Source organism: Crotalus tigris, unplaced genomic scaffold (genome assembly GCF_016545835.1).
Source record: "Crotalus tigris isolate CLP2741 ecotype Arizona unplaced genomic scaffold, ASM1654583v1 scf7180000024384.25900115:4084858, whole genome shotgun sequence".
Lineage (NCBI taxonomy): Eukaryota > Metazoa > Chordata > Lepidosauria > Squamata > Viperidae > Crotalus > Crotalus tigris.
This window is the reverse complement of record NW_024100554.1, coordinates 265,749-283,519: the sequence shown is the minus strand read 5'-3', so window position 1 is coordinate 283,519 and position 17,771 is coordinate 265,749. Positions and strand designations below refer to the sequence as shown.

The 17,771-nt window shown below is 36.3% G+C and overlaps 1 protein-coding gene across 1 annotated transcript in view; it reads right to left on the bottom strand.

The window, feature by feature from the left end:
• Positions 1–2,551: 2,551 nt before the first annotated feature.
• Positions 2,552–17,771, bottom strand: part of PTDSS1 (phosphatidylserine synthase 1) — a 36,706-nt gene continuing 21,486 nt past the window's right edge. The window contains exons 7-13 of the mRNA XM_039328784.1: positions 16,674–16,815; positions 14,490–14,602; positions 13,407–13,472; positions 10,450–10,549; positions 8,079–8,147; positions 7,112–7,181; positions 2,552–5,557 (exon numbers count right to left, since the gene is read on the bottom strand). Coding sequence (XP_039184718.1) covers positions 5,448–5,557; positions 7,112–7,181; positions 8,079–8,147; positions 10,450–10,549; positions 13,407–13,472; positions 14,490–14,602; positions 16,674–16,815 — 670 coding nt within the window. The 3' untranslated portion in view covers positions 2,552–5,447. The remainder of the gene's footprint in view (positions 5,558–7,111; positions 7,182–8,078; positions 8,148–10,449; positions 10,550–13,406; positions 13,473–14,489; positions 14,603–16,673; positions 16,816–17,771) is intronic.

The window sequence follows — 17,771 nt, the reverse complement described above, 5'->3', positions numbered from 1 at the left end:
TTTGCCGGCAAGCGAGAACTGGTGGGACCACAAAATAGCCAAAGTAATAGAAAATGAAGAAGCTAAAGGGCTCTGGAACTTTCGAATTCAAAGAGACAAGCACCTGCCATATAACAATGCAGGCTTAATTATTTTTTAATTATTTAAAAAAAAACAGAAAAAATTGCAGTCCAATCTCTTTTGTTTGGCTTTTTTCCCCTCAGAGCTCTTCCTCTACCAAATGAGTCTTCAGACAGACTGCCCAACTGCCAGTAAAGAATGGCAGTTGGACAGTCTCATAAAGGGACTGAACCTACCTAGAAGTTCATTTTATTTCGCACATGGCAAATTAGCTTTCTTGCTAATTAAGGTTAAATTTTATATGTGCTAATTACCCTAGGTGCACTTTAAACTGCACTTTAAATCTTTAATTAAATGAAGGTAATATTCATAAATCATGCCATGGGAGACTTCCCCCCCAAAATAGTGCTTTGACTTTCATTATGTTTATCAATGTATAAGAAAAGATATAAAAACAGCTTTAAAGCAAAGGATGTTGTGGCAAATTCTTGTTACTTAGAACAAGCTTCTCCAATTGGAATCCTCCACTTATGTCAGAAGAGCAATTCACCAACATTTCAATTTAACATGGTCAAAATGCCAGCTGTCAACTCCATCATCTTTTGAAATTGTCAGGGTTAGGATCATCTGGTAAGATCAATTCAATGTCTCCAATTAATTCTACAAAAATGTAGGCCAAACAGTCATAGGCAAGCCAAAATCTTCTATCACTCTCTTCTTCTCAATGCCAGATAATGATTTATAGGAAGATTTAGTAGAACATTTAATTTTTAAGCATTTGTCTATTACTATTATTTGATAGGTGCCATTATAAATACACCAAGAAATCAGTGTCGAACAAATCTCTGCATAAGTTCTATTGCATTTTTGTGGTTCCCTGGAAGTCATGGCATTTCAATAAAAAACTCCTCTTATCTTGCAGAAGAACTACATTAAGAAACAAACACATTTGGTTTTTCAAAGCATGAACATTTAAAATCAGACTCATCCAAGAACGTGTATCCAACTTACTGTGCACAATACCTCATCATGCTCATTTTGTCTTAAAAGGCAACTTCATGTCAGGTAATTATATCTAATAGTCCACAGCTAGCTCCTGCTACTCAACCTGTTTCATAAAGCACCACAAAATAAACTCTTATTATGCTTTGGCAAGTTTGGCTCTAGCAGTGGTTGAGTGCCATCTAGAGAAGGAAAGGTGAACTAATCCATGCTACAGAACAACACAAAGCCAACACTTGAGAATGGAATGCTAGAAAAACAGAACAGAGCTACAATTTAGAGCTGCAACAGTAAAACTGATTGAATTTCTTAAATGTTAAAAAGAATTCAATGGTTAACTGTATATCAAAGCTTTGGAATTTGTTTATCAGGAATTATGGTTATATCCAGGGTGGAGGCAGCTGAAAGAAACATGTTGAGGAATTGGGATGTGGTATTATTCCAAGATGTCAAGTAATGGTTGTCAAAAATGGGTGATCTATCTCTTTTGGAAAAACTAGTATGTTTCTACAAGTCAAAACAATGCAGCAATGTGATACTATGACAGACATGTTGATATTTTACAATCACATTTTATTTTAATATAGTCATTAATAAACCAGTGAAAATTGATAAATGATCAATAGTCTGAAAGGTCTTTTTTTTCAGAGATACTTCATTACCAGATTCCTCAATACCTTCGAAAATGACAAAAATTCTAATATACTGCCTCCAAATTGAGATACAGCCAGAGATGTGCTCATTTTGAAAATATCCCATGTTGAAATAGAGAACAAACATCAGCATAGGGTTTGTTTCATGACATTTTGTATGTCATAAACTATTTTATGATCATTTTTCTGTTATAAAATACTGTATTTTATAAAATTTCAATTCCACTGTGTCATGGGTGTCCAATTTTGGATCCTTTGTGTAAGTTAGCCCATTTGAGGTACTCTGGTTCAAATATTATTGCCTTATGATGCACCACTTTGGCCAGTTAATGGTTATAGAAATAAGAGTTTTAGTAATATATAGATAAAGTATGAAATAGGTTTTTTTTCTTTTCTTTTTTAATTTGTATTTTTAGCTTGTTTGGGATTGTCTCTTTTCTAATTTTTAAAATTAGCTTTAGACTGTTGTTGCATCAAACAAATAAATGAAAATCAGTGGAAGAAAAGAAAAAAGCTAACTGAATTTTACTTACTTTAAAAATAAACATTTTTCAGAGGTGCAAATAATTTGTTAGACTGGAATTTATAGGATACGGTTTTTGTAATGACCTATTTACCCCAATGAGTAGAAAATCAATTTTAGGTAAGATTATTTGGGCATGGAAATTTATATTCTAGTTTATAAGACATGAAGACTGTTTCAAGTATCATGCACACCGATAAGAAACATAGATTAAAAACCAGGGACAACAGCAATTCTCATAGCATCACAACTTATTCCATGCTAATGTTTTTGATCTAAAACAAAATGTTAACAAAAGAAACTAGAAAAGTAATTCCAGGCAGTCCAAAGTTTATTTCTCATAGGTGAGAAACAAAAGTATATACGGTATTGATTTTATATAATCTTTATATGTAGTAGTGCCTTCAGCTCAAGTTGAATATTGGCAGCAGCAAGTCTTGCTCATTCTTACGCTATGTCCTTCTTAGCCTTCATTCTCTTTGTGGAAATCTCTTTGCATCAGATATTCCTTCCCCCCCCCAAAAGGCAATCCCCCACCAAAAGATGACAGAGCAGTATTGCAATGTCCATAAGAATAACACTTTTTTAAAAAACAAATAATCCCACATTAAAAAATAATTCAAAAACAATCACAACAAACTGGATTGTATACTAATCTTAAAATGTTTTGAAATGGAATGAGGCAACAGGGAAGTCAGAAGGCAAGTCTAGAAACAGGAGCAATTTTGCATCCTCCAGAATTCTCAGTATAAAGTTAATAGCAGTGTATCTCTTCAATTCAGCAGCAGTGAAGAAAAAACTTGGATCTGACAGATCTGATTTAGAATACACAGCTTCCCCTATTTCTAGCAGCCTAGGTCTAATTGCCGTGGAAGGTAAAGCATATCATCCTTGCAGGCTAATGGTGCTTTGAGGCAATATGTTTCATTAAAGCTAACCAATACAAAAAAGGCCATAAATGAAGATGTTATTGGATTTCTGAAAAGTGGAAAACTAACATGAAAGGGTCAGATCACAGATGTCCTTCCTGTCCCTGAAAAGAGTTAATTACAGAGTGCTCATCTACTCAGCTTAGTCATGCATCTTTTAACATGCCATATTTAGATATTTTAAAAATATTTCGGCCAGAATCCAAGGTTTGCGCTGAAGCATTACAAGAATGCGGAGAGGCAATTGCTGCTGGTGGTCTTCCAAAGGCATATCCCCTGATCCAACATTGCAGGACCAAGAGATTGAAAAACCTATCCCTTATACATGGATCACTCCATCTCAGTATTAGGGAATATTAACATAAACTCTAGTTTTGCAAGATAGATATGGATGCCCGTCCTGTGTACAATAAAGATATCCACATACGTCATCTATAAAATCAGTATTTTGTATATTAAACTGTACTATGAATCTAATGCCCAATCTCTACCAAGGTGAATAGGAATCTTATTATTGACTTTAGCAGAGCCAAGATCCTGCATGCCCCAGTATCTGCAAAACAAGAAAGGCTCTTTGAATGAGAATTATTAACCTCAAAATATTTTTGTTTTAAATGTTCCTAAGGACAGTAAAATTGACCAGCTTTGGTCCTGAATATAAAGGAGGAAAACAACTAGCCTGTTTTTCTGCAACTGACGAATAAAGAAATAGAACTTGGTGAGTGAACAGATATTTGAGAATTATGCAAATATGTGTATGGAATGATCAATTCACAATTTTCAAAATATGAATGAGAAATCAGCTTCACTTGGATCTCCCTGCCCCATCCCAACATGCACAGATTTAGCAAAGTTGCAGCAAATAGGTTATAGCAGTTCTTAATGCAAGGGTCAGACATTTATGAGTGGAAAAAAGGCAGCTTTCCACAGCTTAGCAGCTGCAGTGTTACTATTCAAAAAAGCAGATCTTCTGTAGCACAAAAGGTGGTGTGGATTGTGGTGGCCTTTTTCTATGTACAGTCCTTTGATTTGTATGCTGAAGCCTTTACAACAGATCAGACCTTGGGTGCATAGCCTGTAGCATTCTCAAAGCTAGCAATAGGGGGTTCTTATTTAACTGGTTAACTTGGACAAGACTCTTGGCATAATCTGACCCACAGCCCACATGGGACACACAAAGGAAGTAAAGGCAAAGAAAATGCAGAATTATTTCATTTCTGAACCTTAACATTTAATACTTCATTTCCTTTTCAGGGAATGTCTAAGAATTGACATTAAAGATTTATTCTATGATTATTTCCTAAGAAACAAAAAGGAAAAAAATCCAGGAAGACTCTGAATGAGTTTGTGTATAGTGTTCCTTGTTTTCTTTTTTCCTTTTCTTTTTGTTTAAATAGCAATGCTGAATGGTGCTGTATTAGGCCAAGGAGATTGTTGCAAAACCGTCAGCATGTATTTGGCTTTAAATCTAAGGTCAACTTTTACTATTGTTTGTCACAAGGCCTACATGATATACTTCAAAGAAGGAACAGTTTTATGGAAAATACTGTAGCCGCCAGAAAACAAAGGGCTATACGCTTAGGTAAATATCTGTTCCTGTGTTAACAAGTACTCTATGGACACAATCCATACATAATAGGATTGTGAATTCAAGGCATTCAACAGAATTAAATATTATTTTTAAAAACACTACAAAAAATTTGGAATACGCTTTGTAATACTCAGCAGTCTCAGATTCAAAAATGGAAGTGCTGCTTCCTAAAACTGAATAGCACAGAAGGGCTTAGTTACCAAAAGCAAAAGCATTATAGCAATCAAAAAGTTATGCTGAAGAACACAAAAATGCAAAACGAAATGTAAAAACTCACAGCCATGGGCATATAAACCAACTGGCTGACAGTTAACTTTGGATCATACTTCTCAACTAAACAAGATCTTCATAAGGCATACACACTACCACAAGACCTCTCCAGACCAAGCAACTGCTTTGCCTTTGAATCCTTTTCAACTGTCTTGAGTGTTGAATGCAGAGAGTCAAGCCAATTAATGGCAAGGGACAGCAGCTAATGATTTGCAATACAAAGATGAATTCCCTCTTAACAAAGCCCAAGGCCTCCAATGACTGAAGAGTTTGTTCCCTTCAATCTCCTCCTCATCTCTTGTTGACCTTCAAGTAGGAAATTCAGATCCAGGCCCAGTCTTCCTTCTTTGCTCTCAGGCACGATTCTGGGACAAATCTAGAAACTGACAGTCTCTCTCTCTCTTTCTCTCTCTCTTTCTTTATCTCTTGCCAATCCCATTCGTTACTTTTGTTTTTGAATGACGATTTCTCCTCCTGGATGAATGGCTGTCACTGTTGCTTGAGTGTTTGGGTGGACTGTCTTCCATTCCTAACAAGCAATTTGCACATACACAAAAGCACATAAGAGATAATCACTTAAATTATTGTTTTGTTTAGTTTTTTCAGTCAAGAGAAATTCTGGATTATGAATGCATATTGAAAGTTTAGTTGAAACCAACATGCCATCTAGTGGTTAAGCTGGCCCCTAACTAATTTTACAAGCCATTAAGTGAGCTGATTATTGTGGAATATTCATGTGGTTTTCAGGCAACACCATGAAAGATCTGCTAGGCCAAGCTCCTGCCGGACAGATGTACTTTATGTAATTTTATATATTATGAAATTTTATATAATTTTAAATATAGTACTCTACATAAATGTTAATTATTGCCACATTTTGTAATGTGTATGAAATAGTATATAAGCTAGATATATTTTGCTCCTTTGGAACTTACCTCACAATTCTAGACAAGGTTTTTTTTTAATAATTTTTTTATTTTTCCAAACTCTCCCCCATACATATACTGTGATATTTATCAGATGTTAACATACATTCTTTTTACATTCATATATAAGATACTTTTAATAAATGAAATAAATACATACACATGACTTTTGGTGTTGCTGGCCCATTTCCCCTTTCACTGTATCTTCACTCCTTCTTCTCTACCTTCTTTCTCCCTTTCTTCTCTTCCCTACTTCCCTCTTCTTCCTCTCCTCTTCTCTTTCCTTCATCACTCTCCTCCCCTTTCTCCCCACTTCTCCTCTTCTCTTCCAACCTTCCTACTTCCTTCTCCCCTCCTTTACTCTTTTCTCTCTCCTCTCCTTTCTTCCCGCTCATCCCTCTTCAGATACAATTCAGGGATAATGAATCCTAGACAAGTTTTTTATAGATATATTTTAAATATGATGTTAAGAATATATATGTTCCATCACATATACAGGAGAGTATCTTTGGAAAGAAGCCATTGGCATCCTTCAACTATCCAGAAAGACTGAAGCAAAAGGTGAATTCCTTCCCTGCTATTAATATAGGTATGGAAAATGCTTGAGTGCTATGAAGTTGAGAAAGTACTTTAATTATTCAAAGAAGATTATTTTTTCTCAGAGTTTTTCACATCCTGTTTTGGTGTGAAAGCCTACTACTGAACATGGATCCTTCCACCTATTGAACACAGGGCTACAGCAACTATTTAAATTATTAAGTATATTTGTTGCATCTTAGTTTATTATTGCATAAAAAGTTAGTGAGTTATAAGCTACCTCAATAACTAAAAGCTGTGGAGTAAGGTTTCCGTGCATATGGTAGGACAGATTGACCAGGAGCCACAAATATTTACATTAGCCTTTACAATTCCTCAAAATCTTCTGGAATAGACTGATCAGGATAGTCAAGAATTTCTCAATAGATAAAATAATGCATAGTTAGATAAAATCCCTTTAATTCTTGAGATAATTACAACAGATCCTAAGAATAATATAAAAATCATCAGGCAGCAAAAAGTACGAAAGTAGATTCACAAGTGATTCCTGAAAATTTTAATTAAATGGAATTTGGTGTTATTGATACAATGAATAAATATACTAGAGCAAGTGACAGTACCTCTAGAGACTGTAGGATTATGCCAGGAAGCATCCGGGATGTACAAACTATCCTCACTTTCCGACAATGTCTGTTACGATAAATATAATAAGATATGTTTGAGAATACTTGTAGCAAAGAAACACTATTAGTTTAATAACTGAGATAACTAAGTTAATTTTTTTTAATTTCTTCTTCAATTATACAAATTTAATCAATAAGTGAGAAAGGAACCCTTGCTCTCGTCTGTCACTGTATGCAGATGTAGGAAATAACCAGGCTGAGCCCAAGGGAGAGATCAAACATGTCATCAGTCATGAGTCCCTGCATGCCCACATGAGATCTAAGTCGAGCCCACCTTGAATGCCTTCTTAATTCCCACTCATTTCCCTTGACCGTTAGTAGCTCAGATTCATGTAGACAGCTTAGGCTTGCAATAAATCTTTATACTCATTTGAACTGCCTGAATCTCCTTTTGACAGCAATCCTGTTCAACACCACCTTTTGCCCTTCTGTTCAAATACAGATCACTGATAATTTCCTCTCCAACTCTACTCTGCAAGAAAAAGTATGTGGAATGCAGAAAAAGACAACCAGGAACAGATTTAGGCCTAAGAATTTTGCCTCAATTATAGAAGAGACCTCAGAAATGGTGAATCTGCACATCAACCAAATCACCATTTTCCTCTGTTTTTGTAGCGCTTGGAATCAAAAGCCTTCAGGAAGTTAAAAGCAGAGAATGACAGCAAGAGCAACTGTTGCATATTGTCACTGAACATTTTTATTTAATAAAAGTATAATCTAGTCTCCCTTCCCCAAATAGTAATAAAAATAAATTAAATTTAGACACAAATTATGTCTCTATATGAAAGTTCACCTAAATGACAACAGGTTATGGCTAACATATTTTAACATGTTTATCCAGAGGGCAACAGTCTATAATGCAAGAAATCTCTTGAGCCAAGTTCAGCAATTCCATAGACATTACCTTTTCTCGTTGTCCACAATGGTCTGCAAACCACACCATCCCATACAAACACAGAAAAGTAGTAACAGCCTATAATAGAAGAAAAAGAAGATGTCCTTGAGTTGCTCTTTTAATACTTATTTTTAAAGGGGATTTATGCCCAATCTCATGGTATGACATGACTTGCCAAAAGAGACAATAATGACAGTATTAAAACTGGAGGTCTTTTTTTACAGCAGTCAAAAGAGCTGCTAATATTGCAACAGGTTTTTTTTTTTTAAGTAATGTGCACTTTTCCTTGTCTGTCCTGGCTTTTAGTAGGTAATAAGGCTTCTTATGTATGTGTAGACCTATGTTTGAATCTAAGGTCACTTAAAACACTAAAACAAATACAGGACACTGTAGTGCAACCCTTTATACTAACTTCAATATTTTCAGATGATTTATGAGCACTGATTTTTGTTCTTTATGCCATGCAAATACATTTGGACAGCTGGCTTTCTAAATAAATTAGTCAAAATCAACGATTAGAACAGATTCAAGAGACTATCAGACTAGTCCCAACTTTGTATGGCTATGTATTAAGGATGAAGAGTAGGCACTGCATGCAGTTCTCACTTAATAACCACCATTGAGGCAACCCCATCACGAGGTGACACATTTGTTAAGTGAAACATACCCAAATTATGTCAGTTCTGAATGAATCCCCCCACAGTCATTAAGCACAACAGTGTGTCACCCCAATTTGACTTTGCTTGTTGTAAGCTGCCTGGAAGGTTGCAAATGAAAACTATGTGATCACAGGATACTGCAACTGTCATATATGTATGGTGGCTGTCAAATGCAGGGGTGTTTTGAAGACTGGTTGTAAATCTACTTTTTCAGCACAAGGTAGTCATTACCAGAGGACTATCTGGTTTCACGATGCTGGCTGTTCTTTGTTCTTTGAATGCTCAACTGCTAAAATGAAGAATACTACAGGGAGCCTTCACAAAGATAAGAATACGACAGAAGCTTTGTATACAACTGTCTATGGAGATTCTCAGTCATCCAGGTCATGGTTATCCCAAAGATGCTTTTTCAAGAGGCAACTGGACTTTCTTGATTTTTTTTTTTTTTTTTGGAAGAAATTTTGCTTCTCATCCAAGAAGCTTCTTCAGCTCTGAAGAAACTGAAGAAGCTTCTTGGATGAGATGCAAAATGTCTTCAAAAACAAACGGACAAGAAAGTCCAGTTGCCTCTTGAAAAAGCACCTTGGGTATATTTCTAAACAATTGCATCACTATGCAGAAATTCAAGAAGAAAAGCAGCAGATTGTGAGATTTGTACTAGAAACTAGAAGGAAAGATCTTATTTCCAGTGAAAGACGTCTCATTCTGATCTCCTGCTGGCTTTTGGTGCCAAATTTTGGAATGATGCTATGAATGCTCTCATAAAATGGCTACCAGGATAGAATTAGTTTACCATGAGGAAACAATCTTTACAAAGCACAGATTTATCAGACTTCAGTCGTACCAATTTCTATGACTCCTGCTTATGTTATCTTAAAGAAATAAAATTATGAGTAGGGCTATGATTAAGTTTTTATAAATTGTGTTGATCATGACTTTGATCCAAATAATTGATTGCCCCTTTCATTGTAAAAGTTTGCATTTTGGTCTGAAGACTGTTGCATTTTTAATTTTTATTCTTATTTATTGTTTTTTCCAAGTAGTAAGCCACTCAGAGTCTGCTTTGTGTTAGGCTGTAAACATGATATATAAATATTGAAGAAATAAAAAAAATCTTTGTATACATAAATTTCTAGAGCAGATATAAGCAGGTTTTTGCATTCTGGCTGTTTTGGACTCCCACAATTCCTATCCTGTCTGGAGCTGAACAAAGTTGAAGCATAAAATATCTGCAGGATTGATTGTCCTTCATCCTGTCAGTAGGATCTTTCCCTGTTATGTGAGACAATGAATATTTGATGATAGAACATACCATTGTAATTGTTCATCTGTATTAAACATTACAATCTTATTATGAATTTGTCAGCATGTATTTGGTAAAAACGTTAGTTATTTTCCTATTTAGCCATCTTAATCAACAAAGGCAACTGAGAAAGGTACTATTGAAAAAAAAGTGTTTCAATGAAACAGGACATCTACCTAAAAAAGGTTGGTGCTATCCTAGTAAAATTTGATATAGCAATTACCTATGTTTGAGTGGAAGAATGGAATGAACACAGCATTTTTCCTGGTTATAACAACCAAGGAGTTAAAAACAACTTGTCTTAAATAGATAGGTGATTTCTGGAAGGTGTTATGCCAGTACTTCTGCAAGGTACCATGTTAAGAAACTGAGTTAAAATATAAATGTGTGCAACCTAAATGAGAAAAGATGCACTTACCACACAAAGAAACCAAAATACCACATACAATATTTGTGTTTTGGAGAAGAGATCTTGACCAAACTTGATGCATACAATAGCTTCAAGGAAAGCAATAACTCTAGAGGATGACAAAAAAAAAAATCAAAATAAATTGAATTTCTGTTTGAGACTCTGTTTAACCTAACAATCTCAGTTTGTTTTGGGCATATTTTGAGAAATATTTTCTCATCACTGTCATGTTATGAATCAGAAAGCAAGATAAAGGGATCATCCAAAAAATATATCACACACCTAAATGGATCGCAATGTTTTAGATTGAATTGGCACTGCTTTTTTTCTTTCCTTTTCCTTCGACAACATATTTTCTCATAAGTTTATGTTAGCCTCTTTCAGTGTTTTAACAATGTAATACTTTCTCATTATGTGATGAAGCTAAACTATCTATACTGACCAGAATATTAATACCCATTTTTAAAACCTCTCTTCTTGATTTCTAATGGATGCAAATATAAAGAATCTGCTTTCCTCCTGATGATAAAGTCTGCCATGACTGCAATAAAATCAAAGGCAATAAAAAAAGAGTCCTGAGTCCCATAGACCATTTGTCACCAGATGTCCAGGAACTCCGATGCCTAGCACAGTCTTTGTTGTTGATGGTGAAGACCCCATCCAGTATGGGTTTCTGTTAATTACATCTCACCATATTGTTAAGGACTCACTGGAGAAGTGCCTAATGCTGGGAAAGATTGAGGGCAATAGAAGAATGGGACGACAGAGAATGAGATGGCTGGATGGAGTCACTGAAGCAGTAGGTGTGAACTTAAATGGACTCCAGAAGATGGTAGAGGACAGGAAGACCTGGAGGAACGTTGTCCATGGGGTCGCGATGGGTCGGACACGACTTCGCAATTAACAACAACAACAACTCTTCACCTGACTCCTCTGATGAGACCTGTCCAGTGTGGTTGAACTTCTCATCTACTTTACAGCAAATAACTATGTCAAGATAGTACAGTACCTCGCTGGGAGATTACTGTTATTATTATTGATTGTGTCATCATATACTATGAGCTGCCAAGACTCTGCTAATTTGATTGCCTCAGCTGTCAAAATATATTAATTTGGTCTAGCACAGTGGTTCTCAACCTTTCTAATGCCGTGACCCCATAATACAGTTCCCCATGTTGTGGTGACCCCCAACCACTTATACATCACCGGGTGCCAGGGGCATGGCCAAAGAAAAGGGGAAAAAAATGGCGGACAGCCTTGTTTGGCGACCCCCATGAAATGGTCGTTCGACCCCAAATGGGATCCCGACCCACAGGTTGAGAACCACTGGTCTAGCACCTCTCCATTCTACATCATTTTAAAATCACTGATACTATCTAACAAAGATTCATTTTGGAAAGCAAGACTATTCTTTGAAAGTCTCTCTATCTTTTTTGTCAGAAGAATGAGTAATAGCTATTCTGAATACACTGACAAGAGACACTGAGGATAGATCAGAAAAGCAAGTGATGACAGAAAAATGTTCCCAACGACATCCAAGCCTGCTGAAGAAATCAGCATGTTTCTACCACATCTAGTGTAAAGCAAGCTTTTCAAAAAGGCCAGAACATACTGGTTTGAATCCTGCTATTTCTGTAACTTCATAGTATGAAATACTTTTGAAAGGCTAACGTATTTTAGATGGGTATTGTTTGCTTTCTTCTCTTGTATTTGCATGTAAGAAAGGAAATAACGGTTTCAAACGATGGCCAGAAATAGGTCTAGATATCATACAATTCAGTCCAAGCTTTCACATCTTTCTCCAACAAACGAGAGTGCAGTTGGAGAGTCCAACAAGCAGCAGCAACCAATCCAAGTTGCTGGGCTGTCTTCTTTAGCATCAAAGTGGTTCCAAAAAGAGAGCCAAACAATATTTGGGAAACTAATTCTTCCTCAATGCTCAAAGGATGGGTTTTTATATTTTTGCTGAAATCAGAATTCCATTAGAACCCTCCTTACAAATGAGTCGAGTACATAAAAGTTAAGCAACAGAAAACCTAGAGTAGTGGTTCTCAACCTGTGGGTCGGGACCCCATTTGGGGTCAAACGACCATTTCACGGGGGTCGCCAAACAACGCAGTCCGCCATTTTTTCCCCTTTTCCTTAGCTATGCTACTCCCTTTTATTTTATTGGCTTTTGAAAGCCAATAGAATAGACTCTCTTGAATAGAGTCTAATTCTATTGGCTTTCAAAAGCCAATAGGAATTGTCCAGGCTGTCTTTGCCCTGCTGAGCCCGCCAAAAGTCCCATTCTGCAAACGGTGCTGCACCAGTTGAATAGTCCTCGACCTGCGACCGGTTGAATAGTCCTCGACTTACGACCGGATGGGGGGGTCGTGGCATTAAAAAGGTTGAGAACCACTGACCTAGAGGCTTGAGAACCACAAGCAGAAGCTGGCCAAGAGGGTTGGATCATCCTCTCCTCCTTCCTGCAGCCTCCTATAGACATGGAAAACCACCTCTGGAGAGTCAAATGACTCCTCAGCATGGTGTCCAATGGGGAATAATAGCAATGGAAAAAGGAAATTGCGAAAACACCTGAATGTTATCCTATCTCTCAACAGGACTTAGGATTCTTCTTTATGCCACTGTAAGTCATATGGACACTACAAAACACATACAAGAAGTAAAGTGAACTATAGTCTGGTAAAATATCTAACTCACAACAAACGTTCAAACCACATGATTTGAGGGGAATTGTTTCCTCTTCTTCATTAAACAGATTCACAGATCATGCCATGGATTATTTTTAACTATGATATATTGAATAAACTACAATGAGTTTACAAACTATGGTTTCCAAACTGGAATGACCAAACTTATACAGCATGCTAAGCCAAAATCATCTGGTGGCTTAAAACAATGCATGAAACCAGCCAGTAAGTCAGATAATAAGAATTTCAAGAATTCTATATGCAACAACTTACCCAAATACCCAGCACTGAGTTCCTACTCTTTTGCACTGTGTGTCTGTGAGATAAGCATAGTACTGCCTGTAACAACAAAAATGATAATATTTTTAGAGAAGCAGACAATGGCGTATTAAGTGGTTGCCTGTAAATCTGTTTTACAGGGGAAATTATTACTATTTTTTCAGTGACTGTTTGAAATTACAACAACACTGAACAAATGGCACTTATGCCTGGTCCTGAAGGTATGGCTTTTGCAGTGCCCTTGTGGTCACATGATCAAAATTTGGGAGCTTGGTGTGCCCTGCAAGGACACTTCATCTCTCCCACACATCTCCTCCCATCTCTGCTCTTTTGCCCTATACTGCAGCCATCCACTACAATACTACGTCCCTGCAATGCCCAGCTGATCGTAACCATCTTTCTACCTCTGCTGTCGAGAAGTATCCAGATTGGCCATATGTGAGGCTATTGCTAGCCAGGCCAGGCCTTTTTCCTGAGGTCACTTGTGTTTTTCTCCAAACAGCATGCCCCATTCTCTCATTTCAGAGAGTTTTTGGAATGTATCTGAAGTCTTCTGAAGCATCACAAGAATGGGATGTGCTATGTGGAATGCTAGACTGCATTTATTTATAGGACAGAATCAAAAAGATTAAAAATACGGAACTATTAATGTTAGCCACCAAATTAATAATTGCGCAACACTGAAAATGTCTAGATAACATAACAATTGAGTTGTGCATTAATAAGACCTCTTCAATTGCTACATTAGGACAAAATTGCTATATTAGAAAAAAATTACAAGCGAAGTTAAATTAATGAGCTATTAGAGGCAAGAACCATAATTATATCAAACTTGGATGTTTTTTATAATTTATCTCAATAGCAATGGACTATAATCTGGTATACTCTATACCTATGGCAAATTTTCAATTGTATAATATCTATCTCTTTATTTACATTGCAGTAAATCTCCTTGGCATTCTCAATATGTATGCTGAACCATCATTAATGTTTTTTTCTGTAGCAGGCTTCCATCTCTACATAAGAAGGAACTAGGTGAAGATTTACAATGATGAATGTAAAACAGTCAAAAATTACCTCACAGTTGGTGCTGTAATAATTCCAATGAAGAGAATCCTACCCCAGCTTAAAGAGTGACTTGCTTGAAAAACAAAGATATGTTTCAAGAAAAAGGTATTCAACTCTGTCAACTAAAAAGAAAGAGGCAGGGAGAAAAATAAATATATTCATCTGGACAAACATGACAAAAACAGAGCCATAACACAAGTTTCGCTCATTCCAGAATAATAATATATACTTAGTTAGTGAATGCATAGCTATTTAATTATATAGCGAGTTGGTTAGCTAATATATGGTATATATGAAATCAATATATACAGCATTTATGTAGCAGCGAATGAAGAATTTGCATTGTATTTCTCTCCATTAGAAGAATGAGACTGGTTTTAAATGGTCACATTTTACTGATAAAAGAAACCACATTCATTTTTCTCTTTTATTATTCTGGTATTATGAAATTATAGATGTTCTGGAACAATACATAACTGGCTGATATGGGAGGGGGGAATGCCAGAGACTAGATTTGTACAATGTGCTAAACCAGGGGTCCCCAAGCCCCGGTCTGTGGACTGGCACCGGGCTGCGGCATACCATCCCCACAAAATGCAGGCAGGACATGAAACCACGCCCCCTCCGGTCCGCAGAAAAACCTCTCTGCACAGAACTGTCCCTGGTGCCCAAAAGGTTGAGGGCCACTATGCTAAACCATGGTTTGTAAGCCTAATATATTAAAATAACCCACAACAACTTCATCTGTCAATCATACAAAACCATAAACTAATTTACAAACTAGGTTCAATGGAATCAAACAACCACGCTGTTTTAGCCCAAGTGCAAGTCTGATCTGAATGTTGGCTATGGTGAGGAAAGTGTTTATATGACAACAGCTGTAATTAGTTAATCAGAGCTGGAAGAGACCTTCGAGATCTTCTAGTCCAACCCCCTATTCAAGAAGGAGACCCTATACCATTTCAGATAGATATGTCCAGTCTTTTCTTTAAAACCTTCAGTGATGAAGCACCTACAACTGCTGAAGATAAGTTGTTCCACTGGTTAATTTTCCTCAATGTTAGGAAGTTTCTCCTTAATTCCAGGTTGCTTTTCTCCTTGATTAGTTTCCATTGTTTCTTGTCTTGCCTTCTGGTGCTTTGAAAAATAAGTTGACCCCCTCTTTTTTGTAGCAGCCCCTCAAATACTGGAACATTGCTATCATATCACACCTAGTCCTTCTTTTCTCTAGATTGGCCATACTCAATTCCTGCAACCATTCTTCATATATTTTTGTCTCCAGGCCCTTAATCATCTTAGTTGCTCTTGTTTGCACTTTTTCCAAAGTCTCAAAACTTTTTTGTAATGTGGTGACCAAAACTGGATGTTGTAGTCCAGGTGTGATCTTACTAAGGCATTATAAAGCGGTACTAATACTTCACTTGATTTTGATTCTATACCTCTGTTTACACAACCAAGGATTGTATTAGCTTTTTTGGCTGCTGCCAAACTCTACTGGCTCATGTTTAAGTGATCGTCCACTAGGACTCCAATGAATGAACAATGAATCAATGAACAGGACAGGAATCTTGAGGCAGGAGGGAGACCAATAAAGAAAAAGAATTAGTTTGAAGATGTGTCTACCAATTAAGATTAAGAGTATAACTCTTCAACTTTTGCATAATAAAAGTATGAATAAATAGTTGTGGAAAAAAATAATAAATGTTAAATTATTTTAGGAAAATGCTAAGTAGTTGGATGTATTACATAAGTATAGTATTTAAAAACAGGTAGCATTGCTTCCTGTATGAATAATTTGCCTACTTAGCTGATCAAGTTAGCAAATTATCTCACAAGGAGATCATAATGTTATTATTTCTTTTGTAAATACATTTCCCTTTGTGTTTATCTGAAGAGAATTATCACGCTTGAATCATTCCTTATATGCACAACTATTGCACTCCTGCTTTGTAACAAATATATGTATATCTAGCATTTCCCTGGAATTCAAGCCAGCAAATGATATTATTTCATTTGGTTACTTGTGGACTTCAACTCCCAGAATTCCCCAGCCAGCCATGGCTGGCTGGAGAATTCTGGGAGTTGAAGTCCACAAGTCTTAAAGTGGCCAAGTTTGAGGGCCCCTGCATTAACAAAACAAATATAATCTGCTCCCCAACAGAACATCAGCTAAAGTCTTCATTTATATTTTACCTGCCAGATGATCATGAAAAGGTATATCCCAGCTACTCGTTGAAAGGAGGACTTGGGATCAAACCAGCGAACGTAGGTCCAGCTTGCTGGAGTGAATTGTAAAACGGCTCTCTTGATTTTACCCGTGGTAGTGTGAATGTCCCTAAAAGCAAACAAGGAGGAGATCAATGTTGCAGTTTTGCTTAATGATCATAATTCAAAATTGTGGTATTGTTGCAGATTTAAGTCCTTTAATCTATTCAGCAAGCAAGCAATTTTCTCAATAGAAATTTGCAATAAAATGCTCATTCACACAAAGGCTTTCCTCCCTAAATGTATCAAAGCTGAGAGAACAATTCCTTATGTTACTCAGATAGACACTGTTACTACACACTACTACTTTTTAAAAGTTGCTTTCAAGGAAAAGGATATTAAAATTCTAGGCTATCCCACCCAATTTTTAATCATTTGACAGATGTTCTTAGAATTAAGGACAAGTGAATAAAAAGTCACCAGTGATTGTATCAATGTGAATGTTAGCATTAAAGGTGCCTTTGTAGAAATTTCTATTTGCTTTTTATGTATATAAACAGTTTCCAAGTACACTTCAAAGTCTCATATGTGAGGTTTCATTTCTAATCTACAACAGTGACTTCCATTCTAGCCTCTTTCAATTCTATAGGACCTTCCAGGTCCTGCATTCACATTCCTGATCCTGACGATCTCTTCTGGAGCATTAACAGTGTGGCTGAAAGAAGTGGAATCTCCTCTAAATTACCAGGATAAAAAACTTTCCTGCTTAATGTCTTTCATATATCTGAAGCACAAAAATAACTAAGGATATCCACCATTATTTGTTTATTTGTCACAATGGCATTCAGAGAAATTTCTCCCTCTCACTCTGGCAGGACACAATCAATAATAAAACTTCAAACACTAATTTGAAAATCATCTTTCTGCATTCTAGCAACTGCAAGATGAAATCAATTTTACTTCAAGCTCTATGGATTTACTGTTACACGGATAAATGATTGTGTACATAGTGTAGATAGTTGAGAAGTATATCAAGAAAGACAGATTTGTTCTTCTAATTCTATTGCCAGGGTAAAACACAAGGAG